Here is a 27,696-nt window from a genome sequence, read left to right on the forward strand (position 1 = left end):
TATCTTTTCTGGCTTAAATATAGACTGGGGAGACTATAGGACTGACCCATCCCTTTTGTTTTTCAGATAGACCACATGGTGCAGGGCCATGCTGCCTTCCCTGAACTGCAAGCCAAGGCCACAGCTCGGTAACTACTTCCTGTTTCCACTTGCCATGCCTGACTGTGTGGAGGGCGCTTACTTTAGGCTGATGTGTGATTTTCAGATCCTACGGGCAATGGGAATGCCTGATAGTATTTGGTTCCAAGGCCAGAAGATCTAGAACATACAGGTTCTAATTTTTAAAATGATCTAAGAGAACTAAAAAAACCTAGAGATCCCCCCCACCCCAAATATGCCAGGAACTGTGGATGAGAAGGTCTGATGTAGCAGAAGGAACATGGATATTGGAGTCAAATCCAGCTCTGCTCCTTACTAGGTGTGTAATCTTGAGAAAGTTATTCGACCTCTTTAAGACTGTTTCTGCATCTGTGAAGCTGAGAATACTAGCTCATATGGAGTGATTTCCAGGATATATCATTAAGTGAAGAAAGTGGAGTGCAAAGGAGTGTTGTCAGTGTGCTCCCTTTCATGTAAAAAGAAGGTAGTATAAGAAAATATATGTGTATTTACTCATTTGTGCAAAAGAAATACAGGGAGGTTAAACCAGAAACTGAGAGTGGTTACGTACACTGGGTGGGTGGAAATGGAATGCCAAGAATGGGGGCACAGGAGGAGGATAGCAGGAGGAAATGACACTTTTCTGAGTACAGCTCTTTACTCGACTGTAACTATTAGAACTACAGTGATGCTTCATGAGCCCTGGAAAACAAATAGATGGAGAATAGAGATAGATGATTGATAGATAGATAGATAGAGAGATAGATAGATACTAGTATGTATGTGCATGGTGGACATGGGTAAAACGAAACATAAACAGTAAAATAATGAGCCTCTTGTATTAGCAATGAATACCATAATCACACTAAAGGGGGTTTGGGAAAGAAAAGAGCTATTCAAGTAACTTTGATAAAGAATATTTTGACAGTAGGCTATATAGCTACATATAAAATAACTGTACATAAATATTACACTCCAAATACGAAATATGTTTTTCATAGATGTACATTTTAGGTATTCTGAAAATCCTTTTTGCGTATACTACAATGAGCAAATAAATAAATATATTGTGGGTAATGAGCAACAGGTTTCTCACAAATAAGGAAAAGAGAAGGTTAGAATGAACACTAATGGTACTAGGTGGAAATCAGAGGTATTAGAATCAACTGTGATTTTATATATATAACACACATATATATGTATGTTTATATAATATTTATATCCAGAAACACATATACATCTAGATTTAATATATAATCCACTTGTGATTATATATATAATATTTATATCCAGAAATATATTTTTATATATTTATTTATGTATCTATTTATGGGTATAAATAAACACAGATGTGTATACTCATATGTGAGCATACATACTTTGTATCCTAGCTCTCTCTACTGAGCTGGCCCAGAAGCAAAGACACCCTAGTAGCAGTATGAATACCTAGCACCAGACCTTGGTGATATATCCATGCATATATTTCTGTGTAGAGGGGCCACAAGTCTCATCAGATTCTTGAAGGGCCCCAGCATTTATAAACTGCTAACGCAAAGACAAGAGGACTGGATTTGGAGCACACAGATCTAGATTCATGCCCAGCTCCATCACGTGTTATCGTGTGAAACTCAGTGTCCACCTCAGAACATGGAAGAGTAGTTATAAGAGAACCAACCTTGTGCAACTGAGAATTCACTCTGAGTTTAGTGGGATAATGTATTTGGCAAGGCTTTGTAAACTGTACTATGACAACAACAACGACTACTACTTCTGCTACTATTACTAATGATTATAAAAGAAGAGGAAATGTTCGCCGTGGTGGTCCTAGGGTTAAGCAGCAGATGGAAATGGTGGTGGAGTAGCAAGAACACTGGACTAGAAGTTAGAGATCCGCAATTCTTGCATCAGTTCTGCCATAAATGTCTTGGTGACTCAGTTTCTTCACCCATAAAATCACAATAATACTGCCCCACTTAATTCATTTCACACATGTTATATGGATGAAAGTAAATCCTAGAAATGCCAGTCTTTGAAGATCTTAAGGTGCAACAAAACCTGAGGGATAGTTAGACATTGCAAGGAAATATTCAAATTCTCAGAACTTTCTTCTATAGATGAGCCTCACGTGACTAGTTTTTACTGAAAATAGGAAAGAAGGATTTGTGGATGAGCATGTAAACTCAGAGAAACAGCACCATAGCAGCCATTGGTGGAATTCAGTTTGGGAGTCAGAACTGGATTTAAACCCCAACTCTTTCTACTTGATAATTGATTTCCTACCCCTTTCCACCTACTTCCTTGTGTTTCTCCTCTTTGGAGCTAAGTTTCACCAAAGCATTGCCTATACTCTCTGTCACTATTTCCTCACTTTGGACTCCCCCTTGCCCACTGCGGTTTGAATTCTGTCACCATCGATCCCTGAAACAATTATTGTTAAGGTCCGCAGCGACCTCAGATAAGTTTCGGGGATATCGTTCAGTCCCTTAGAGCTCTTAGCGGTATGTGGCACCAGTAATCACTTCTTGCTCTCCTTCATAACCCTCTCTTTTCTCTTTCCTTCTCCCAGTTTTTCTTCTGTGTCTCTGACTCCTTAATCTGCTTTTCAAGTTCATGGTCTATTTCTCAGCATAGCATCAAAGTTCATCACAGCTAGGTTCCTGCCCTTCTCTCTTTGCCCTCTTTTCCAAGGTGATCCCATCTACTCTCTTGGCTTTATTTCTTTCTATGATTTTAGGGTCCTCAAATTTTTTCTTTAGCTCCTTGGTTGGGTATGTATTTAATAAATGTTGGTTCTCTCTACTTTTTCTTTCCTTCTATTGCGTGGCAAAGGAAAGTTCAGTGCTATCTTACGAGATCTATGAATATTCCAAGACTACAGACCCCACTGTCCTTCAGGTCTTAGAAAGAAATAGGCATAGTTGTTATTATTAAAGTGAAGCAGGATATTTGGAAAGGACACCCATGGAATCAGGAACCATGTGCCTCTTTGGGTGTGACTTCAGGCTCTCTGAAAACTGTAGTGCAGGCCACCCCTGTCTTAGAGCTTAGCATCAGCAAATCCTATTTGAAACTATAGAAACAAGTGTTGATAAATAGATTTAGTATTCATACTCTTGATTTACCATAATCCTTTTAGACAAGACATCCCTGAAGAGAAATGTCTTGTTAGCTTATAAATTAGGTAAACACTAGCTAAATGTGCCCCTGCATGTAACTGGCAACGACAGTCTCTCAGATATTTCACCGCTTAGCCAGAGATCGCCTTACACTGATTGTAACTTCAGCTCTTTTCCTCGAAATTAATTATTGTTTTAATTCTCTTAGAGAACCTTGACCACCAATGTCTCAGAAATGAGGCTCTGGTGATGGCAGGGTTTTGTGGGAAGATGTTGGCATAATCCATAAAGACTGGATTCCAGGTTGGCAGCAGAGCCAAGGTTAAAGTCCATTCTTCTGCCTGTCTGATGAGAATCTTGAGAGAATTTATGACACAAAAGTGAACAGAGCACAAAAAAACTCCCTGTTTTGTTACCGGTGATGTAGGCAGTGAAATGGCACCAGTTGTTACTGGTGAAGTTGGACCTCGGTTCTTGAGTTTGGCAAAGAAAGAATTCAGAGACAGGAACTCAAATTATAAGAGAAAGTTTATTTAGAAAGTCACAGAGGTAGTAGAGGTGAGTCAGCTGGGTTGTGCAGGCTCAGGAAACAGGTTACAGAGACAAAAGGAGGGCCTTGGAGCCTGTGAGAGAGAAAGGCAAAGGTAGCACTCCCGCAGGGAAGGAAGGGAGGGGAAGGAAAAGGTGCAGGCGTGCTCCGGAGAGAGGGCACTGGGGAAAGGAGAGGGGAAGGCCGAGCTGGAGGGTGCTCCTGGGAAGGAGAGTGCCGCCTGGGTCCTCGTCTTAAGGGTTTTAGAGGTTAAGAGTTTAGGGGAGGTCTAGGGGAACGTCTCCATAGAATATTCATCAGCTTTATGTTAATACGCTAAAATGAAATTTATTCCCTTAACTTTAGACATCTTTGGGTGTGGTTGGCACAAATGGCACTAACTGGATTTCTGCTCTTGATCTCCTGGAGTAGGGTGATTTAAGCTATTTACTCTCTGGTTGAGGAGAAGTGTAAACCATTTACTCATTTACTCTTAAGTGTCTTGCTTAAGGCAGATAGAATTTTATGACTTGTTAGATGGATTTAAACTGCTTGGCCATTTAACTGTCTGTCTGTTTCCCTATCCCACTTGTCCTGGCTTACTAAATTGTCCCCCTTTAGCAGAAATTATACACACACAGAGACACGCACACATACGTGTGTGTGTATAGAGAAAGAGAGAGTGAGTACACATCTGAACACCAGAGTTGATGAGCATTTCAAAGAAAAATAGAGATGCATAAGGAGACATAGAATGAGAGGTGTTGGGTGGTGGATGGGAACTATTTTAGGTGGGAGGCCATCCTTGATGAGGTGACACTTGAAGAAAGCTGTGAGTAAAGAGTGGAACCAAACCATGGTTGTAGGGGGCAGACCCTGCAGTCTGAAGGAACAGAAAGGCCAAGGCCTTGAGCAGCGCCGGGACATCAGGAAGGCCACTGTATCTGGACCGAAGTTGGGGGAGAGTGGGAAACAGGTCAGAGGGCAGAAAGTAAGCCAAAGGCCAGACCACGTGGATCATTGTAGATGATTGTAAGGACACTGGATTTTATTCAGGTTTTTAGTTTTGGAGCAGGAGAAAGACATGACTAGATTTACCTTTTAAAAGGAGTGATTTGTCTCTCTGTGGAGAGAAAACAAAACCATTGGTGGGAGGGAGAGACAGAGTGGAGGATGTGGCCCCTGACCTCAGTGCACTCCCAGTCTGCTGGAGGGGAGGAATGTAAACAGAGAAGCCCAGCCTGTTCTGAGTTACTTTTGCTGAGGTCACTGCAATCAGTAGTCATTTCTCACTGTGATTCTTTTGGTTTCAGATCCATTAAGATTGTAGTCAGCATGAAGTTCTCCTAATTCGCATTCTCTTAACCTTTCTTTTCTCCCACTTTCTCTGAATTTTCCAGTTACCCCAGTTACTGAATTTACCCTCAGTAAAACTGAGGATAATCAGTTTTACTTGATCTGATTTAGTCCTCAGACCTCTTTTGTTTCTGTGATTCCAATAATTCCTGTGAGAATCAATTTCTTAAAATATGCTGGTCCCCTATATGCCAAGTCTCCAGTACATTTGAATCTCGTCACTAAATGCTGCATAAATCCCCTGGAGCAAGGAAAAGACAAGGACATTTATTAAGAATTTGCATTGTTCCTGGCACTGTACTTAGTGTGTATAGTATCTCATTTAATTCTAGCTGAGGAAATGAGCGTTATAGGGAGCTCACAAACTCCACTTACAAAGAATGTTCTCACTGTTTGTTCTGCTCTGTTCTCAGATTGTTCCCCTGGGCTTTATGGCTTCTGCACCCTTGGTCCCTTCAGTCTTCAGCAAGTATTGGGTTGGCCAAAAAGTCCGTTTAGTTTTTTCCATAAAATAAAAGATACATTTTTCATTTTTACCAATAACTTTATTGATTTGGATAGTTTGAGGGTGTCAGCTGTCTCCTGCTATTGGCTTCTAGTGGGTAGAGGCCAAGGTGCTGCTAAGCTTTTTCTAATGCATAAGACGGCCCCCAGGAAGGAATTATTTGGCCAAAACATCAACAGTACCAAGAAACTTCGCAAACCGCTTTTGACACATTCCATCACCATCAGTCACAGAACCATCTCCACACACTGCACAAATCTTTTTCTGCATTTCAGTTGTATTTTTACCTTTCTTGAAATAATAAAGCATAGTTTGCTGAAAATGTTGGGTATCTTCTTCCATCTTCAATATTAAAATAGCTGTACAAAAATTCACCAATTTCAATAAGCTTTTTTTAATGAACACTGATATGACAGCTGTCACAATACAATCTAAAAAAATTGTTTCAAGTGAAGTTGAAGACAACCAAGCACTACTAGAGCCACCATACAGGAAAAAAGCTTAATGGACTTTTTAACCATCCCAATATTTGCTCAGGATCCCTGAGCTGGGATATTCATAGAACCAGGGTGAAGAAGTGAACACCTTTTGTCCTCTAGGATGTGCCAGGACAATCAGTAAGTACTTGATGGCTCTTACAGGAGAAATGTTTTTTAAATAAAAATAAGCTAGATAGTACAGTGCCTTTCTTTGGCTTCTATTTTGCATGCAAGGCTAAGGAAGTGCTCAGGGCATCAGGCTCCTCTCAGGAAGAATGAGGGCTATGCTGACTTAGGAAATAACTTCTCCATTTTCTAGCTTTCTACTGGTTACCTATAGCCCAGCACAGTGCCTACTGTATGGAGAGGGTGTCCCAACACGTTTGCTCCTTTTCCTGCTCCCTTCTGAGGTATACACCAGCGTGCCTGGAGTATTGTGTCCATTTGACTCCAGAGAGCCACCCTTTGGAAGCCCAGTGCTGCAATAAGATATAGAGGTTTAACAAGCAGAAATTCCTGCTATAATATTCTATCTTGAATCTATGTTTATTCATACTACATTTCAATAACTGTGTGTTGGCTATCTGGTAGGATGAATAAGATGTGGCTCTTTTCTAGAAAGAGTTCAGATTCCAGAGATGGATACAAATAAAGAGGCAATTATCATTCAATGGAGAAAGTACCATCCATCCATTTGATGTATACTTTTGAGTGGTATTATGTGCCAAGTTCTTGCTAAATCCTGAGTACACTGCCTTTGTGTAGCCTAAAGTCCAGAGGAGGCAAAGGCACTTCACAAGTAAACGAATAAGAAGGTAAGTCTACAGTGACCCCACGTGATATGAAAGAAATTAACAGAGTACAATGCTAGAGTATCAGGAAAACCACGTTTAGGTTAGGTGGTCATGGAAGCCCTGGGTGATGGAGGGACAGTTAAGATCTGAGGGATAAAAAGGAGCTAACCGTGTGAAGAGTAGAAGGGAAGACTACTCCAGTCCAAGAGATCAACTTACGTGAAGGCCTTGAGGAGAAGGCTGAGCCCAGTTGGCTCAATTGGTTGGAGCATCATTCCAAAAACAAAGGTTTCCAGTCTGATTCCCAGTCAGGGCACATACCTAGGTTGTGGATTTGATCCCCGATCAGGGCCCATATGGGAGGCAGCTGATCAATGTTTCTCTCTCACATTGATGTTTTTCTCTCTCTCTCACTCTGTCTCTCTCTGTCATATCAATAAACATATCTTTGGGTGAGGATTGAAAAAAAAAAGAGAAAGAGAAGACTGAGGAATCGAGAGTAGGCCCCAGACCATAGTGGGCAAGGTGAGGATGGAGACGAGGGCAGTGTCTGGCCAGGGCCACATTAGCTGAGGTAAGAAACTGATTTTGTCCAATGGACAGTGTTAGCCATTACAGAACCCTGAGCAGGGGAATAATGTGATCAGTGTTCCTGCAGACAATTGCTTCATTCTGAACAAAACCAGAGAGCACAGATTTTACTCACAAACCCACAACATAGGTGATAAGGGCAGGTGCCATAGAACTCCCGAGGGATGCTTGAATATGTCAGGATCCCTCCTCCTTTCCCTTGTAAGGCTGGGATTGGAGAGGGAGGAAGGGAGCTGAGGTGGTTGGGTTCAGTGTAGGCTGCCACATGGGGAGTGGAAGGAGTGTGGGTCCAAGAACGGCATCCAGAAGATGGTATCAGTGATGAGTCTGCAATGATGATTGACAGAAGTAGGTAAAGAAGGCAAGGAAGAGAATTCTGGGCAAGAGGGAGCAGAATAGGCAAACATTCAGAGGCATATTATGAAAATTAAAAGTAGGTTAGTACCATTCCAGCCTGGTGGATGCAGGGGTGAGGAGCGAGGAGGAATGGAAGACATGTATGTAACACAGTGCAGGGAGAGCTAGATAATCAAGACCATCTTATGTCAGGCGATGGAGTTTGTGCTTTATCTCTAAGACAGTGGGAAAGAGCCACCAGAGGGTTTAGACAGAGGTGGGTGTCACAATCAAAGTTGCATTTTTAGAAGAATTGCCCAGGAAGCAGTGCAGAAGACCTAGGTAGAAGGGGCAAGATTCCAAGAGGGGATATAAGTTAGGAGGCCAAAACTCTAATCCAGGCGTTTGAAGATGGCCTGAATAAAGTAGAGGCACTCGAGCTGGAGAAAGGCATGCTGGGTAGAGAAATATTTAAGATGATAAATTAACAAGTCCTGGTGAGAAATTAAGATGGGGAGCTAAGGGAGAGAGAAAGGAGTCAAAAACGATGCCCACTTGACTCTGCCCCCAGATGGTTTCTTGAGCAATGGCTTCCATGAGATTGGCTGTGATGAGCCCGAGGAACACAGGTGGAAAGCGCATGTGCCAGAAAGGACAGTGTGTGTCGTACTGTGTTTTCATTGAGGTTCCTTTAGACGCTCAGAGGAAGCATTTGATGAGTGGTTAGATATTTGGCCTGGAACTCAATGAAAGAGAAATGAGCAGGAAATAAGGGCATATATTTGGGAGTCCTTTGTCCTAGGTGGTCACTGGAACCATGGGAGGAGGAAGGGATCACCCAAGGGGATATGAAGAGTGAGAAGAGCGACAAGGACAGATCTCTGGGACACTTCACATATTTAAGGACAAGCAATGGAAGAGAACCAAGTGGAAAAGGAAGTAGGAAAGCCAAAATAATATAGTATCCTGGGAACAAGGGAAAGAGAACAAATGAGTAAGAAATGGTTAAGTGGTGCAAAATGTGGAAGAGAATTCAAGCAAAATAAAGGCAGAAAGTGGTCCCTCAGAGTGAGAAACAAGGATGGCATCGTTCTCACAGCAGGACCAGTTTCGGTAGAATGGGGCAGGCAGAATACATGTTGCAGTGGTCGAGAAGGGAGGACCTGGTGAGAGACTGTGTGGAAGCTTCTTTTCCAACACGTTCTCTTACTCCTGGAAAGGGCACAATATCTTTTGTTAGACCACGTATTCTGATTTTTTTTTCTTGGTTTGAAAGTATGATCACCAGACTTCTGAGCAGCCTATGACTCCACAGAGTCAGATGATTTACGTGGAAGGAGAGGAGTGTAGAGCTCCCAGGGGTGTTCTCTGTATCTAACATTGTAAGCAGTGATGTCTGAAGAAAATCTCCCCTTTCTCTTGGGTTTTTTTTTTAAAGCTGGAAATTAATTTCCTGTGATGGGAAAAAAGAGGGCACTATTTATCGATCATCTATCATTTTATAGTGCTTAGGACTCTAATATTCACAGGAGTCTATAAGGTTAAGTCTATTAGCTATTATTGCAAAAAAAGTGAACTAGGTTTGGAAAGGTTTAATGTACCTGGTCACCCAACTGGTACATGGTGAACCCACTTCGTGATGGTGCAAACTGTATTTTCTTCATCATATGCAATGGGACTAGGACAGCAATAATTTCTCCCTCTGAGACAGGATATATGAGCCTGGAGTTCATGAGAGGGAGGGAGAACAGTCCTCTTGGAACAGTTAGTATGTGATTCCCGAGCTGGACGAGGGCAGACAGCCATTTGAGAAGGGATTGATAAAACATACAAAATGAATCAAAGTCAGAACCAAAAAAAAAAGGCATCATGCAAGGTTAAAATTATGTGAATAATGATGTGCATTCGTTATTTTAATGTTTTCCAAGTGCATTTCATTTTGAATGATATACTCAGATAGCACACGTGGTAAGGTATAATTGAAAAAATGTGCGGGAGAATGTCTGCATTCACAGAATAAACATACAGCTGTGAGGAGGTTAGGAGTCAAAGGGGTAAGCATATGCCTGCTCCCCCAGGGACCTCATTAGTTCATGAGTGACCATATATGTAGAGGCTAAATGAATCTCACTGTTTGCAAAGACCCGCAGTAAATGAGACAATGACGAATCAATAGTAATTAGGCCTATAGATTCTTATTGACCCAGATGTCTGAAACCAAATGCCCTGCTCTGAGATTCCTTGAGAGGCAAATGAAAACATTTATAGACGTGTACTTCTTTTAAAAAAATCCCTTTATTCTAAGTGCAGTGAAGCTGTTCTGAAGAGGATTGTTGCTAGAATTAGTGCAGATTCTTGACTTCTGGATAAAAAGGGTGTTCTTGTGGCTTTTGTTGTCAGTGTGGTTCCTGTTGGACCAGGAGCGGACAGAGCTGGGAAACAGAAAACCAGACTGTGATTATATTCTATCCGGATAGATGGTTCAGGCCCTGTCTTCCATGGATTCTTTCCTTCCTAACACTATCATAGGATCATGCTAGATCAGAGTTCGAATGGTGGGCCTTTGTCAAATCTGGAATACAGAAATCACAGAATCACACAGAGAAGGGTCGAAGTGTGGACTCAGTCATGTGTCTTTGCGTGTCCCTTCTGTAAAGGGTGTTAACAGTGTTCTCCCTGTTGGGCGATGGCAGATAACCTGATGCACCCTCTGGGAGCTGCAGTGGATGACAAGGTGGTCAGTGAGCCTTTTTCCAACCACATCGCTGTCCTCCTAATGTGATCTAAGGCAGATTTTTACAGGTGGGAATGAGGTATCACAGCAAGAAGCAAACAGATTGCCTGGTAGGTCTGGCCACCCATGCCCCCTCTCAGCGTACATCACAGACACACACCATTCTCATACTCGTACTCACTCATGCACTTACATAGAGCAGCTTTGCTCTTCTGTCTTTTCTATATTGGAGTTCCACTTAGATTTCTTTATTTAATAAAAGGGTTTGAAAACTACTGCTCTGTTCATCTCTACTCCAGACAACATCCAGGAACTTCATGGGGTCTTTGGGAACACACAGTGTCACAAAACTGGAATGCAAAATCTCTGAGCTGCCCTCCTAAAACATTTTTAAAATGTAAACAGTAATTATCGTCTAGGTCTCTTAGATACCAACCTCCCTTGGACACTGGTTTCCTAGGCGTTGGTTCCTGCCATTATTCAAGCCATATTCTCCACCGTTGGAGCTGTCCTCCCAAGGATACCAGTGGGAAGTGACATGGATACCCGTCTCTGATAGGCTCACTTTTTTCTAGAATTGTTGGTTCAGCACCTTTTTTTTTAAGTACCTTTTCAACAGAAGGTACCGACTTTAATCTTTGTGACATGCGGTGAAATTTCACCCAGTAAGGTAGGTATTGTTATGCCATTTTAATGTGTGGGAAACCGGAAGTTCAGGGAGGCCAAGTCCTGGCCCTGGCACCCAGCTGGGGCAGATGGAACGAGATCTGAACCCGGGACTGCCTTGACTCCCAAGCCCGTCATCTCCACCTTCTCACCTAAGCATGGGGAGACTGAGGGAGGTAGTCTGACTGCCTCATTGCACACATGAAGAAACCGAGGCTTAAAGAGGAGAAGGAACTAATGCAATGCCCTTTGACGGGTTAAGGTGAGAAATCAGGCCTCCTAATCCCTGATCCTAATACATTTACTCTGTCCTTTCACTTCCCTCAGCAAATTCCTGTCCTGAGTCTGGGAAAGTATATTTGCCTCCATTCGTCATCTCATCATCATTATTACAATTAGCCACACTGATTTTTAAAAATCCTTTGCATATGTACAGTATTGTACAGTTTACAAAATACTGTATGTTCACATACATAATCTCTTTTGATCTTCACAATAACCTTATGAGGTAAGTTGGACAGGGAGTGTGTATCTGGTTTTACAGATGCAAAGAAAGTGGTTCAGAAAGTTCGAATAACTTCCTTGTGGTTGCACATTTACTCAGGGGAAAGCTGGATCTGGTCTTCTGATTCCAAACCTTTGCCCTTTTCCCTAACACATGCCACCTATTCTTGGTGATAGGACAATGATTTCACAGTACAGTATGCTGGTTTCCATGGGTTTCGGGTAGTTTCTTTGCTGAAGCTTTTGGGACTCTGCTTACTCTCTGGATCTGACGTGGGAGTACAAATGGTTTCTTTCTGCAGAACAATTTGCTCCTCGACCCTGCCCCCCTTCTAAAAACAAAATCTACTTCTCTTCCAGATGCCAGAGTGTATATGCATATTTGAACAGTCACCTGGATCTGATTAAGAAGGCTCAGCCTGTGGGTTTCCTCACTGTTGATTTACATGTTTGGCCAGATTTCCATGGCAACCGGTCTCCCTTAGCAGATCTGACACTGAATGGCATGGTAAGTGACAACCAGTCCTTGCACCAAGGTGAAGGCAGGCCAAAGGGCTACAAAATTTGGAAGAGGCAAAGTGAAGGGGAAGGAAAAAGAGGAAACAAAAGCAAAACAGACCAACAGCCTGCTGGCTTCTTGCAGATGCATTGCTGTTGGGGAGGCTCTTGCCGCTCCCCTGGATGACCTGCCGAAAGTTCTCATTGTTTCTGAGCCAACCTTCAGAGTGTTAAAAGCAGTATTTCTTACATTTAGCTACTGCTGCCTCTTTGTCCCGTGGAGTGGCTGGAAGTCATGAGCCCCTGCCTGTATAATCTTTGTATTTATATCAGACATGAAGAGTTATGTTTTCCATCCCCATCCCCAGACTGCTGGGAAGGGGTAAATATTACCACCCATGGTCTTGCTTGTCACAGCCACACATGTGCGCAGGCTCTGTAGGTCCGGGCTGTTCAGAGTCTCTGCTAATATTATTAGGATTTCAGATGGAACTGTGGCAAAAGTAAAATACAATTAGTAACTTAGGCTGGTGAATAAATTCAGCTCCTAGTGACCTTTAGGTTCCCTTCCATTACAGAGATTCTGGGCCTTCCCAGAGGGGCCAGGATGAACTTGGTGGGAGAGCTCATAACCACCTAAGCTAAAGTGTAAGATCATGGTGGCCAAGTGAGACTAGGTGGCTGAGAATAGAATGGCCGTTGAGAATCATGTTTGAGGATGGGTGAAGCATGTGAAGGCTAGAGAAGTAGAGTGAAGCTTCAGTTCCAAGAGGCGAGGAGAGGCCACAAATAATAAAGTAAGTCATAGATTCAGAATCCAAAAAGATGTCAAAAAGTTGAGAAGCAGAGTACCAGGTGAATGAAGGCGGAAGTTCAGAGCGGAGGCTGTGAGCAATGCGTGGTTTAGGGCTTTATGGCCTGCTGGCTTGAGGAACTTCAAGAATCAGAACTCTGTGGTTTGCTATTAATTTCACTGAGATTGTTCCAAATAGTTTTATGATGCCAACAGGAATACCTGCCTGATCTTTATTTTCATTACCTTGTTGATATAATCAGTTTCTTATAGTAAAAGGGGGTCGAGGTAAAAGGAAAATTGGATATGGCAGGAGTTGTGTCTATCTGGAGTCTGTGACGTGTGTCCACAAAACAAATAATGAGTTGGCCTCCTCGTCTGGCCGGTGGGTGCAGGAGGGGGACACTGGAGGGGGCCAAGTGGACACAGGCCGCAGCCTGAAAGCTGTGCTTTCGGATGACTGACGCTCTGCTCTGGGTGCAGACAGAGGCTGGGGGAAGAACACATTTTGCATGGGTACAAAAATGAGTGTCAGTTAAAGACGAATATCTGAAGCCACATTACAGGCAGTTAAAATGCGGAAGAAGAAAGAGGCATGACGAGTTCATAACATGACCCCAAAACAAAGCAGAGTTGTACTGGAGAATTATCCTGAGTCTGGAGTCCCTCCCTCGAGGTCCTTCCCCTGCCAGCCTCTGTCTACCCAGTTTCAACAGCTAGCATGGCAGGTGCCCTGGCTCCCAGTGGCTTCTGTCTGTTTCTTAAAACCAAGCTTGACATCCAAAGACTTTAGAATTAGCATCACAAGGATATTTTAATAAAGGTAGCCCAGATGCAGAATGTAATTCCAGAGGAGTCGGTGGAGTATTTTCAAGAATGCCTGCCTCAGAGAAAAGACTTACCAAAGGAGATTTCTTGCCTGGGGAAATATGCCCAATTATATAGAAAAACCCTAATATAATACGTTTACCTTTTAAAAAAGATTTTATTTTATAAATATACTTCATGTATCACTTGATATTTCTTAGCGATGCTTTTCTTTCGTAACTGCTCTCTTGTTAGGCTTCCATTTGAATAGCTGTCACTCCACGAGTTTACATCACAACACAGAGCATGACCCAGATAAGACAGCAAGAAGGAAATTCTGGACCAAAATGTTCCCCCCCTCCAAAGCTCCCCCCAAATCTGTCCCTCAATCCAATTTTTGATGACATCAAAATAATCACCTTGAAACCCATCCAGTGTCATGTTATCCTTCTGTCGCAGCCTCCACTGTCTACTGTCTCTGGCACTCATTGAGTGATATGTGTTTGGTGCCTACTGTGTGCCAGGCCCTAGTAATTAGGTGCAGGAATTCCTACATTCATGGAGGGTGTTTTGAGGGAGGGGAGGGGAGTGCTTGATTAAATGTACATGTAGCAACTAGAATTGCCAAGGTAATTCCTGTAGGGCAAGAATCATATATGACTTCATCTTTTCGCTCCTGAAACATTTCCCTGAGCACATACTAAGTGTTTAATATGTACTTATTGGTAATTTATACTCAGTATAGAAATAATAAAGAGATCATTCATTTCTTTAGAAAAATATACATATGAACAATTTCATATTTTGAATAATGAATTATTTATATGATAAGTATTTAATGCCAATGTTAATATCCAGGTTAATTAAGAGAAAAGGCTGCCATTTTTGGTATAATTGTGAGCACTTTTGTTTATCAATCAATTAATGATCTGAACAAACACTGGCCCTGTTACAGTCGGTGGGGGATATAAGAGTTCCTAGCCACAATTCCAGCCCTCAGGAGAATTACTGTGTGTGTCGGCAGACAGCATATAAACAGGCAATAGGGATGCTGGGTCAAGTCCAGGTGCCACTCAGGGTCCCAGGCTCCCTAGATGCATCAAAGGTGATTATCCCACTTGGTCTCAAGAGTACAGAAGGACTTCAAATAGGAGGTGACAAGGTGGCATGGACACTGAGGGCAGTGGGGAAGAGGGTCGGGCCCAGGGGACTATAGTGTGTGTGGTGTTCTGGAGGAGAGGCGAGAGAGTGGCGTACAGATGTCTACAGTTCGGGCTCCTTGTATCACTGTCGTACCAATAACAGGTTGCATTTAGCATTTTACCTTGACAATTTAAAAAAAGGCGTTCCCTTAGAAAACCACGGAGCACTCCCTATGCCCCTTCTGTTTCAGCAGCATCACCCTCTCCCAGTTCTTCACACTTGCTTTGATGATGTTCATTCAGTGAATGCTTATTGATCACCTGCTATGAACACAAAGGAAAAAGAAACTGTATCGGTCCCCAGTGCACAGGAAAGTAGGGAAGATCATTGTTGCGCACCTCTGGGTGTGTGTGCACATAGTCATCATACAGTTGGAGCCTGTACTGCAGACATCTCTGCAAGCTGAAGGAGGTGTTCAGTAAATATCTGACGTGGACGGTTTTTTTTTTAAGCAGCATTTGGCCAGCAAGCCCTCATGTAGCCTTTTTCTACTTCACTTGAAAATACCTGTGAAGATGCAAAAAAAGCATAAACTCGTGCTGACTTTGACAATTAGATGATATTCAGCTAGGAAAACTAGAATTGACATTCTCAGAGAGAATCTGGGAAGGATTTCCAGAATCTAAAAGATTAAGTGCAAGTTGTTTGGTAAACATAATATATGGCATATGAACAAATAAACCGCCAGCCTCGCAAGAGTTTGGACCTCTCTTCCTTCTGCTCACCTCGCTTAAAACTGCAAGGCCTCTTTAAGGCTAAAAAACAAGGCAGGCATCCCTCTGCTCTGCTGCTGTGGTGAGGGTTTTTTGTTTTGTTTTGTTTTGCTTTTTGGAAGCAGCAGTGAGTTTAATTTCCCAGAACTCTTCCACAACCCAAATCTTATCTTCCCTTTCAGTTCAGTCCATTAGAAAACTGCCAAGAAGCCCACGGGGCAGGAAGTCGGATTTTGGATAATTGGTGAGGCTCTGCCTTCTGAGGATCCTGAGTAAAACTGTTAACGGGCACGGACAAGAAAACCCTGTGACCTGAGAGGAGGGGTGTAGTCTCACGTGTTGACTGTCTGCTCTGGGTTAGAAAGGCAGTAGTGATGCCCCTCTTGCCAACAAATCTACAGAAAATAAGAGCTGCCGCCTCTGGGAGCTGGCGGTGAATTGTGCCAAATCCAAGTTCCAGCGAGAGGGGCTGGGAGTGAATCACGTGGGTGAGTGCTGGGAAGCACTGAATATGTATAACTCTAGTTAGAATGAATAAAAACATAATAAAGGGAATCCATTAGGAAAAACATGTTGCATACAAAGAAAAAGAAATACTATTTTGAACACTTAAGGAAAGGCCTCTTAAAAATTATTTACTACTAAAACCAAAAGAAAACATTAAAAATTCTTTGGCATATTTAATTGGACTTTTTAAGGCACATCTCTATGAAATAGGGCAGAAACTTATTAGGAAGAAAATGAGTTAGATGAAAAGTCAGTGGAATGAGAAGAAAAAGGGAATGATAAAGACAACCAGAAATACAGAATTAAACAGCAGAATTAAAACCTGCATTGAAGGCAATAAAAATCATAGTTACTGAAGAAAATATGATTAGAGCTGTCATAAGATGTAGCATATATTTTAAATTTGTTAGAAAAACAGTTTGAAGGTGGGGGCTGTGGCTTCTTTACTTTATAAATTTCAACAGTGCCGAGGTCAGAGAAGTCGCTGAATATTGCCTGTGGTTAAGCAATTATTTTACTCATTATTTTCCAAATGAGGAATGAATAGTGACCTTCCTGAAGTCACAATGCCAAGAAATGGCAGAGCTTCAAAAAACACAAAAACAAAAACATGAATCCTGACTTTCAGGATGCACACCCCCATGAGGCTGCCTTGACTCGTTATCTTTCTTTTTTGTTCTCACCGAAGGACATTTTTTCATTGCTTTTAGAGAGCGAAGGGAGGAGAGAGAGAGACAATGAGACAGAGAGACATCGATGTAAGACAGAAACATCGATTGGCTGCCTTCTCGTATGCACCACAACCAGGGATTGAACCCACAACCTGGGCATGTGCCTTGACCAAGAATCAAACTCACAACCTTCAGTCCACGGAACAACGCTCTAAGCAATTGAGCCATACTGGTCAGGGCCTACCTTAACTCTTAACACTGGACTTTGCAAAATGTGTTGAGGACTATGAGAAAGGAGTCCCAACATCTACATCATGTGGGGCTTAATTCTGAACCACATGCCTCAGCCAGGTCCCTGCTGCTCTGTTCTGAGCCCCAGCTTTCTCACTCTTTCTCCCATTGTCATCCTTGCCCTGGTCCTCGGATTAAAGCCCTGACTCTGTCTCTTCTCAGTAATGGCCCTCGTTTCCTTCCCAACCTCACTGGCTCAAATTTCAAAAGTAATCGCCCACTCCTGGTTTGACCTGGCTCTAAACCCTTCCACTTTAGGTGCCTACCCTTGTAAGCAGGAACAAGGCGTAACCCAGGCATCTCTCCATTATGCTTGAAAGAATCATTTCCTTTTGTTCTGCTAACATTTGGTTCCCGGCCATGTGACTAGCTATTTTATTTCTCCTTTGGTGATATAGTATCAACCCACAGAACTAAGCTAAAAAGCGATGAATGTTAGGGGTGGGCAACTTCATAATGCCTGGACCAAGTAGCCACCTATGTAAATAGTTCTCCTTTCCAGTTAATAAATGAGGCATGGAGAGGTAAGGGCTGTGCATGCGATATTTAAACTCAGCAGAAGCTTGGTTAATGGCAATCAATTACTGTCAAAACATTTAATACTGGTGGTTCTAAGTTCTTTAAAACCAGAAAAAAAACAGAAATGCTTACTTTTAAAGCAGTGATTTTCAACCAGTGTGCCACAAGAATTTAAAAAACATGCAATACCCAACTATTTAGTCAGGGCCACTGACCTATTTTCCCTTAGATTATCAAATAAAAATATGGCAAAAGTCAACACAACAGTAGCTATCCTGTGTGAATGAATCAAAATTATACCAATGTTTTTTTACCATTTCAAGAAAAAATATATTTTTGGTGTGCCACAGAATTTTAGTAATTAGTTTATGTGTGCCATGAGGTGAAAAAGGTTGAAAATTGCTCTTTTAAAGTAAAGAAACAAGACATGTTCACACATACAGATAGATGAAGCTAAAGTCTCACCATCAGGAACGGTTGTATGTTTTAGTCATGTGTGTGTGTGTGTGTGTGTGTGTCTGAGAGAGGCAGAGACAGAGAGACAGAGATTGTTTCTATTTCGAGTGGTTGGTTGGACAGTTTTTGCCCCTGTGAAACATTAAAGAGAGCCCAGGTTTTGAAGTCAGACCTGTATTTGCATCCTGGCTTGAAAATGTACCGGTCGCTTGACCTTTGAGGTTAGCTCTGTGAGGTGAGTCTCTCACAAGCAAGCAGGAGAGGCACAGGTTCCTTACAGCATTTTGTCCGAACCAAATGGGAGACTGCCGCAGCTGCACAGACAGCAACAGCAAATGCCTTTGAATCTAGGGCTCCTTCCTAATGGCTCTTACATGTTCACAAGGCCTCTAGCTGGATTCCAAGTGCCTCCTTTGAATCCTGGGCAGCCCGTCATGAGCCGTCCACCTCAGTTAGTCCCAGGACCACCTGGGCTCACCAGCCATGAACGTCATGGAGAAGCCGAATGACCACTAGGTCCATCGCAGGAACCAAGTTTCGTATGGGTGGAGAGATCAGTCTTCTCTGTGTCTAAGTCCTTGGCCCTCAGTTTCCTCATCAGCACAACAGGAAGCTCACATTTGGTGTACCCTGCAGAACAGCTAGTGCTGTAGGAATGCTGAAAGAGCCCTTTCCTTCTTGTATGCATGACCAGTTTTTATTCTCAAATTAATGTGACCTCTTCATTTTAATTTTTTTAATAATTACTTTCCTGAGAGACCCACTGAAAGAGTTAAATTACCTCAGAGACATGTCAGGCATGAGAACACACCATGTTCACCACTGCTTGAAACGTGTTTCCTCTACTTCATTTGCAAGTACAGCTCTACCCAGAACAGACAGTTACTCTCTGGTGTGTTGAAGAGCTGCGTTTTCTAACACAGGCCACAAGGCGCTCACACTGCTGGGGAGGTAGAGCGCTGCTCCTGCGGCTCTCCAAAGCAAGCACAGAGCGAGCGTGCATGTGGAAAACTGGGAAAGAGTCGGGAAAGAAGCATTGCGAGATCTTGGCCAGTTCCCAGACGGATGAGTCCTAGCTAGAGGTAGACATCACTAAACAGAGTGAGATGAGGATGGAGTTAGCAACTCAGATGAGTGTTTGCAGGAGCTCAGTGGAAGCCAGAGGTCGTATCCTTGTGGCTTCCTCTGATGGGGCGATGGGTGATGGAGCAGCTTTTGAGTGATATATTTGAAAGCCTTGGCAACATGTGGGCCCTTTGACATAAATTTGTTGGTGTTTTTGTCATGATTTAATATTGTTTTAGTAATTTTTTTTAATTTGAAGATTTTATTTGTTTATTTTTAGAGAAAGAGGAAGGGAGGGAGAAAGAAAGGGAGAGAACCTCTTGTATGTGCTCTGTCTGGGGACCGAACCTGCAGCCCAGGCACGTGCCCTGACAGGAATGGAACTGGCAACCTTTCACTTTGGAGAACAATGCCCATCCAGCTGAGCCACACTGGTCAGGGCTGTTTAGTCACTTTTACATGTTGTTTTTGCCTGTGAAAAATGGAATCCTAGAACAAAGCTTAATATCCTCAGTATCATTTAACTGGCTTTCTGATGTTGCAGGTTTTTTCCTATTGAAACAACTAATTTAGCAGCTGGTATTGTGATTTATAATAGGTAGCGTATTTCAGGAACCACGATTATGCCAAGCATCTATGGTAGACACTTTACAGGCATCGTCACCAACATTTATAACAACCCTGCAAGACAGTGTTGTTGCCCCCATTTAGAAGAATGGAGAAACTGAGGCTGAGAGAATCTTTTATTTACTCAGAGGAAAAAAGACCAGAAGTGATATTAGAACCTACATGCTTCAAACCGAGGTCATTGACATTCTTTGCGAGAAAAATAATTTAAAAATAAAAACCAGATCTTTGTATTTTCATACCCTTACTCTGTTTTCAATGTGTCTGCCATACTTTCCTCATCTTATGGACTTTTTAAATGATGTTACAGAAGTAGACTGTTCTTTCCTTCTGTCTTCTCTTTATACACTAAGCAAATAAAACTGAAAGAGAGGGTAGATTATGGACAGAGTTTTTCCCAAGGGAATGCATAACCAACTAGAAATCTACCAGGAAGGCCCAAAAGAGAAATAATGGAAGAGAACTAAGGCCAGAGGACCAAAGATAGGATTCAAGTTAGTGTGTACATCCGAGGCAGGCCTGAATGACAAGAAATAGGGGCCAGGACAGTTGACCAGAACAGCTCTGGCATGACATGTTAAAATAACTTGGATTTAGAGCCTCAGAAGCGAGCAGACAAAGGTGTGAAGTGCTCGGTCCATCTGGCAAACAGCCAGTGAGCTCGTGTTGTGTGGGGCAGAGTTCACCGATAGAATAAGGTTGTGAGGGGCTGTCAGTCCATCATCCAGTTGCCATGTGTGCTTTTCTTGCATGTTGCTGTTTAATAAATTACCAAAAACTTAGAGGTTTGAATTTATTTTCTCCCAGTTGTGTAGATCAGAAGCCCAGGTTGGCTCAGCTGGTTCCTCTGCTCCAGTTCTCAAAAGACTAGAACCAAGGGCTCTTATCAGCAGAGATGGGAATAATCTGCTACCAAACACATTCAAATTGTTGACCAAATTAAGCTCTGTGCAGTGGTAGGACAGAGGTCCCTGTTTCCTGGCTGAGCGTCAGGCAGGGGTCCTCACCTTTCTAGAGACCACCTGCATTTGTTGGCACCTTGCCCCCTTTCTCTACCATCAAAGCCAGCAGTGGTTGATCTAGGCCTTCTCATGCTTTAAATCACTCTGATTTCCATTTCTGCATCATTTCTCCTGCCACCTTCTCCCATATCTCTTGACTGACTCTTCTGCCTTCCTCTTCCGGTCTTCAGAGCTCATGTGATTATGTTGATCCCAACTGGATAATCCAGGATAATCTCTATATTTTAAGGTCTACTGGCTAATAACTATTGCCATCTGCAACTTTCTTTCATCAGTGCCTAGGTTAGTATTTGACTGAGTAACCAGGGGGTGCGAATCTTGGGGGAATGTCTTTAGAATTCTGCCTACCACATTGTGTCAACACATTCATCTCCATTCCCCAAATGTGAGGGAGTTCCAGGCAATGCCAGGTGTCAGCCTCGATTCTTGTCACTGAAGCCTATGCGTGTTGTTGGGAATAAGAAGGAAGAAACTTAGCTAAGTTACTAATACATTTTAAAATCTCAGCTATTTTAGGGCTTATGAACCTAGAATTCACAAGGCCAAGATTTAGGACAGTTGTTCCCACACCTTGTTGTACATCAGGGCCTGGCTGAAACTTCAAGTCACTGGGCCCATAGTAACAGTTCAGCTGATCTGGAGCTGGGTCTCAGGAAATCTGCATTCAGCCAGGACCCCAGGAAAGAGTTCAGGGATGTGCCGGAGTATGGGTGGAAGTCCATCTATCTTTCTTCTTCACATAGTGAATGGAAGTGTGTACGTTGATAAGGTCTAAGGGGTCTGCAAGGAGTTTTTGCAGGTGAGTCCCCCACTGTCCCATCTGTCCCCAACTGTCCCACGTCTGGGCATTCATCAGGAACACACTGCTCTTCCACACTCCTAGATGTCATGCCTTTAACATTCTGATCCTGATATGATAGTCAGCATCACTTTGCCCTGCCTGCCTGACCCTGTACAGCCACTGGTCTTCAGCGGCCCTCACTGCTGCCCTGGTGGTGCCCATAGCATGTTGGAGACGCCGTATCGCTCTCTTCCAGTTAATAAGTGGGATTGAGCCCTTTGTGTATTCAAGAGAAAGGGGAAGTAAATAAACACTTTTATTCTTTTAAAGTGTATTTTATTGATCATGCTATTACAGCTGTCCCAATTTTTTCCTCTTTATTCCCCTCCACTCTGTACCCCTCCTCCCACCGGCATTCCCTCCACCCTTAGTTTATGTCCATGGGTCGTACATATAAGTTCTTTGGCTTCTCCATTTCCTATACTATTCTTAACCTCCCCCTGTCTATTTTCTACCTACCATTTATGCTTCTTATTCCCTGCATCTTTTCCCCCCACTCTCCCCCTCTCCCTCCCCGCTGATAACCCTCCATGTGATCTTCATTTCTGTGGTTCCGTTCCTGTTCTAGTTGTTTGCTTAGTTTGCTTTTGTTTTTGTTTTAGGCGTGGTTGTTAATAACTGTGAGTTTGCTGTCATTTTACTGTTCATATTTTTTATCTTCTTAGATAAATCCCTTCAACATTTCATATAATAAGGGCTTGATGATAATGAATTCCTTTAACTTGACCTTATCTGGGAAGCCTTTATCTGCCCTTCCATTCTAAATGATAGCTTTGCTGGATAGAGTAATCTTGGCCTTGCCTTTTATGAATTTGAATACTTCTTTCCAGCCTCTTCTTGCCTGTAAGTTTTCTTTTGAGAAATCAGCTGATAGTTTTATGGGAACTTCTTTGGAGAAGTTTTATGGGAACTTATTTGGAGTTAACTGTCTCCTTTTCTTTTGCTGCTTTTAAGATTCTCTCCTTCTCTTTAATCTTGAGTAACGTAGTTATGATGTGCCTTGGTGTGTGCTTCCTTGGGTCCAACTTAAGTGTCATCTATGTACCCACGGTTGGCACTGCAAGTGTCTAGCTCTTGTAAACTCAGTACAGCGTGCTGAAAAAGTAAGAAACTTTGCAAATGATATGTAATCTTTGTACAAGTGCCTTGAGATATTATTTTTATTTTATAAGTAAAAAAAAACTGAGGCTCAGAGAGGATACAAAACTCACACTGTCATGCAGCCAGTTAGGGGGAATGTCAAGACTTAAATCCAGATGTCTTGTTCCTAAGTTCATCATCTTTCCATTCACCTATACCTCTCTTCTAAGCTAAAAAGTCCCAAGATGTACATAAGCATTATAATCGTTATCTAAGATGTTGAAGTGATCAGACACAGTTTGCATCTCTTTGGCCACCATATACACCTTTCACACATCTCTAAATAATAATTGTGTTTTCTCTTACAGTTCTCATTACACAATAGCCAAAATAAATAAATATGCTTACTACTGCAGCTGTCCCATGGGGCTTCCCCATACATTCACTGTCTCACCCAGACATTCAAAACAGGCACGTGCACATCTGTAGACACATTTCTTCCGCTTATGCTTCCTTCCCATTTCTTCTTACTGATGGAACCTTTCAGCCTTCAGCCAGGAGTATCCCTGCATCTGTCTTCTCCCAGCTTTCTCACTGGTTACAAAGCTGCACCTCCTCTAGGACATGTCCCTGGCACTCCCAGGGCATTGCTGCCACCTTCCTACCAACGCAGCTCCCTAAGGGCCCTCTCTGGCCTCCTGAGTTGTCCACATGGCAGCCATTTCTTAGACAGTTCCACCTGGGGCTGACTGTCTTTCAACCTGTGTCAAGGCAGGGCTGAGGTCCCTGGTATTAAGAGTCAATGGACTGAATGATCATATGCCCCTTACTGCCTCCATCTGAATATCAGGTGCGATGTCAAGGACGCAGGGACCTCCTTGTTCCTGGCCATAGTAACTTTGCACTGTAGAGAAATGTTTTTCAGTGAGGCACGTTGCAGCTTCATGGCCCTGGTGCTAGTGGGGAGGAACTGTTGGAAATGGCTTTGACAGAAGTGTGCGGGATGACGCCCTTTTGTACTGTCTTCTTCCCAGGAATAGCTTTTTCTCCTTGAAGGATGGGTATGTTTTATGTATCGAAAAAAGGAAGGCTGTGTCACCCATTATGTGCCCCCTTTTGTCACAGCTCCTAACAAGCTCAAGAGTTAAATTTAGTGCTCAGTAACACTATTATATCATTCTCATTTACTGCTCATTTCCTATCTTCTCTTTTCTGCTCTGTGATTTCTGAGTTCAGGAGGCACTAGAAACTTAGAGAAGGGTCCATGATATCTTTTTGCTCAAATACTAATCCTTTTTGGAATTTCATATGAATATTTGATGGAGGTTAAGAAAGCTAAATCTGGTGATATCACATGCCTCTTTTCTGGAGTCTTACTAATTGAAAAGGATAACAGAACTAGAAATACTATCAATGCTATTATACGGGTTACTGAGATTTCTCATAAATTAATAGGAGAGTACATCTTATATGCAGGTCAAACTTCTCCCCAACCCCCATTACAATTTACCTACATCTGGTTCAGGACTGACCTTTAGGAACGTGTGGGTCTGCCAAGCAGATACATACATAGTCACACTGGTGAACATGACTTGATTCACGTGACATTGATGACCAGGGAGAGGAAGCCAGAGGTGGTCTGCCTTCTAGCTGGGCTCTAGAAGAGAGCTCTAAGCCATGACCCAGTTGGCCTTCCCAGAAGACCAACAGCGGAGATGTTATTGAGGCTAGACAAGTATAGAACAGATAGAGGAGAGAGAGGGAGAGAGAGGGAAAGGGAGAGGGGTGGGGGGGGCAGACCATTCATGACTAGTGATCTTTACCCAGGACTGTTGCATGTCATGGCGCTGCTTGCTCACACAAGACATTCAGTTGAGGGGGACATATGACAGGGCTGAAACCCTGTTCACTCTGCTCCTTTTTATAATTCATTCTCCCAGATGGCATGCCTTCTGTATTTAATCCAGAAGGGGGCGCATTTTTTCTAGTTCACACAAAGTTTCCCTGTGTGCTAAAGGGACCTACTTTTACTCCAGTCTTACGTAAGCCACTCCTCCAATGAGGAATGGTAAGGATGGAGGTTGGAGGTGCTGGGAGCATGGAGCAAGCAGCTGTAAGTGATCTTCAATATTCTCTCTCAGGACATGGAACAAATAACTCTTCCCCTCTGTGAAAGTATGAAGAGCTGAGGTAGTAAACATTGTCTTCTCATAATTGTATAATGACAGAAGGATAGAATATTAGCAAAGAGCAGTATACAAAAGGAAGAGGGAACATAGAATTGTCACTAATTCACACATTCAACAGGTATTAACTTAGTGTCTGCTATGTGCCAGGCACGGTGCTAGGCGTCGGAGATACTGTGGTGAATAGCATAAGAAAAGTCTGTCAGAATACCTAGGTTTTGGTTTCCATCCTCTACGTTCCCTTAGGCAAATTATTTCCTGAGGAAGATTATGAAATGAATTTCTATATTGTCAGCATTATTTATGTTTCTCCTAGTTCAAGCATGCTTACTATATGTTTAGATCTCTGGAGAATTTCGTGAGAGATGTCCCTTCACAGAGAGTAACTGGCTTGAGAGAATGCACCCCCAGAGTTCCTCTCTTGTCTCTCATTCAAACCTTCCATGCTCCTCTGAGTTAAAATTAAAGACATTTTTTCTCATCTAGCTGCACAAATATTTGCCAAAAAAAATTCTCTGCAGGAATCCCCATATTATCAAGCTTAGGTGAGTACTCAGAATAGCTGGAGCACAAGATACTAAGTAAGCAAGCTTGGACACTGGAGTAGTGAACAGGGGTGAGCCTAGGAAGAAGACATTTCTGCTTCTCATTGAGGGAAAAGAGGCTCTGGCTTGTGTGGCTTAGTTGGTTGGAGCACTGTTCCATGACCAAAAGGTTGTGACTTCAATTCCCAGTCAGGGCACATACCTAGGTTGAGAGTTCAATCCCCAGCCCCGGCACATACGATCCCCAGTCTGGGCACGTCTGGAAGGCAACCAGTTGATGTTTCTCTCTCACGTTGACATTTCTATCTCTCTTTTTCTTTCTCCCTTTCTGTATCTCTAAAGGCAATGAAAAAAAAATTTCCTCTGGTGAGGATTAAAAAATATTTTTTAAATTTTTTTTAAAAATCAGGGCAAGGCGGAGAATTTTTAACAGGGAGTTACATGAGCAGATTTGCATTTGAGAATAATCACTAGCTCCATGGCAGAGAGGAGCACCATTAAAAAGGAGTATTCGCTCAGGGCTAATTCAGCAACGAGGAAGGACACAGTGGTGGTCTGGATTAAGGAAGTGTGAAACAGTGAGGATGAAGAAGGGATAAAGGCAAAAAAAATTGGGAGATCAAATATACAAGACTTGGAGACTAGCTAAATGTGGGAAGGGAGAGAAAAGCCAGGGAATAGTGCTTCCAAGTTTCTGGTTTCAGTAACAGAATGGTATCTGTGTCCTGCCAACAGGCCACTGCTGGCCCCTTCATCATGGCTAGGGATGGAATCTGGAGAGGTGAAGGAGAGGGACTGATGTAGACTTCTTGGCCCCTCTATTGTAACACAGGATGCATGTTACCACCTCATTGAATTTGGGACCATGCACACTGTAGGCCCTGAGTAAGTGTGTTAGGTGAATTAATTTTTGTAATGTGAAAATATAAAGTGAACTCCGGTATCACTGGCCACAGGCTTCACACTATGTCTGACAGAACCAGCAGTCTTCATAACCATCTAGAAAGGTCCCAAGAGAACACCTTGATGAATGGGAGTCATGAAAGTGGGACGGTGAATGAGTCTCAAAGGCATCCCAACCCAACATCCTGTTCAGTTCTGGAATCTCTCAGAGATTCACACACTCCATACAAGCGTGTGGTTCCGATTGATTTTCATGGGATTCCCTTGCAAACCACAGAGGCCAAATTATCCCCTAGTAGGTATAACATTTATAGCAGACATATTATTTTGCCCTGAATACCCTCTGGATGCTGTCACACTGGTCCTGACAGTAGCGGAGCCCGAAATAAGGTCGGCTTTTGTAAGAAGGCCACCGCCGCATGTTGTCGACTGCTGCAAGCCAAAGACATTTGTAATAAAAGAGTTTTTAAAGAAGAGGAAAGACATTTTATCCCATTCTCAGAAATCTCAAACACAACCTTTCTATAGTATTTGTTTCATTTTTGTTTAACTCAAGGCAAAGGATTTCTCTGAAGGAGAAGAGCTAGTTTTCCCAGGTCTGGAGATTAAACAATTTAGTAGTCATTTCACATTCAGCTGACAAAAGGGGGATTTGCACGTGAACTTGTTTTGGCAAGAAACACATCTGAACGTGTTTCATGGGAACGAACTCTATCCGTGGCAGTTCCTTTTGGCCCTCATCTTCATTTTTTGTTTTCATCTCTCCAGGTCACCGGATTGAAACTGTCTCAGGACCTCGATGATCTTGCCATTCTCTACCTGGCTACAGTTCAAGCCATTGCTGTAAGATACTTTAATGCCACTTTTTAAAAATTTCAAATGTTACTAAGAAAATCATAAGGAAGAGAAAATACTTGTATAGTATTTGTTGAAAAAATCTGCATATAAGTGAACTAGTACAATTCAAACTTGTGTTCAAAGATCAACTGTATTTCCCTATAAATATAAAAGGAGTCATTTTCTAATTTTTAGTATTCAGTTATAGTTGACATACAATATTAGTGTACATCCCAGTGATTGGACGTTATGTAACTTACTAAGTAATCATGCAGATAAAGCTCGTACCCATCTAACGCCATACGTAGTTATTAGAATATTATTGACTATATTCTCTACGGTATACTTTACATCCCCAGGATTATTTTGTAACTACCCATTTGTACATCTTTCACCTTTTTCACCTATCCCCCAACCTCCCTC

The 27,696-nt window shown here is 42.5% G+C and overlaps 1 protein-coding gene across 6 annotated transcripts in view; it reads left to right on the forward strand.

Moving 5' to 3' along the window:
* FGGY (FGGY carbohydrate kinase domain containing) overlaps window positions 1-27,696 on the forward strand; it is a 383,752-nt gene that overhangs the window by 272,887 nt on the left and 83,169 nt on the right. For all 6 annotated transcript variants that reach the window (XM_024571119.3, XM_045204327.3, XM_045204325.2 and 3 more), the window contains 3 exons: window positions 67-128; window positions 12,070-12,217; window positions 27,205-27,279. In XM_024571119.3, coding sequence (XP_024426887.2) covers window positions 67-128; window positions 12,070-12,217; window positions 27,205-27,279 — 285 coding nt within the window. The remainder of the gene's footprint in view (window positions 1-66; window positions 129-12,069; window positions 12,218-27,204; window positions 27,280-27,696) is intronic.

The sequence above is a fragment of the Desmodus rotundus genome, chromosome 3 (genome assembly GCF_022682495.2).
Source record: "Desmodus rotundus isolate HL8 chromosome 3, HLdesRot8A.1, whole genome shotgun sequence".
Taxonomy (NCBI): domain Eukaryota; kingdom Metazoa; phylum Chordata; class Mammalia; order Chiroptera; family Phyllostomidae; genus Desmodus; species Desmodus rotundus.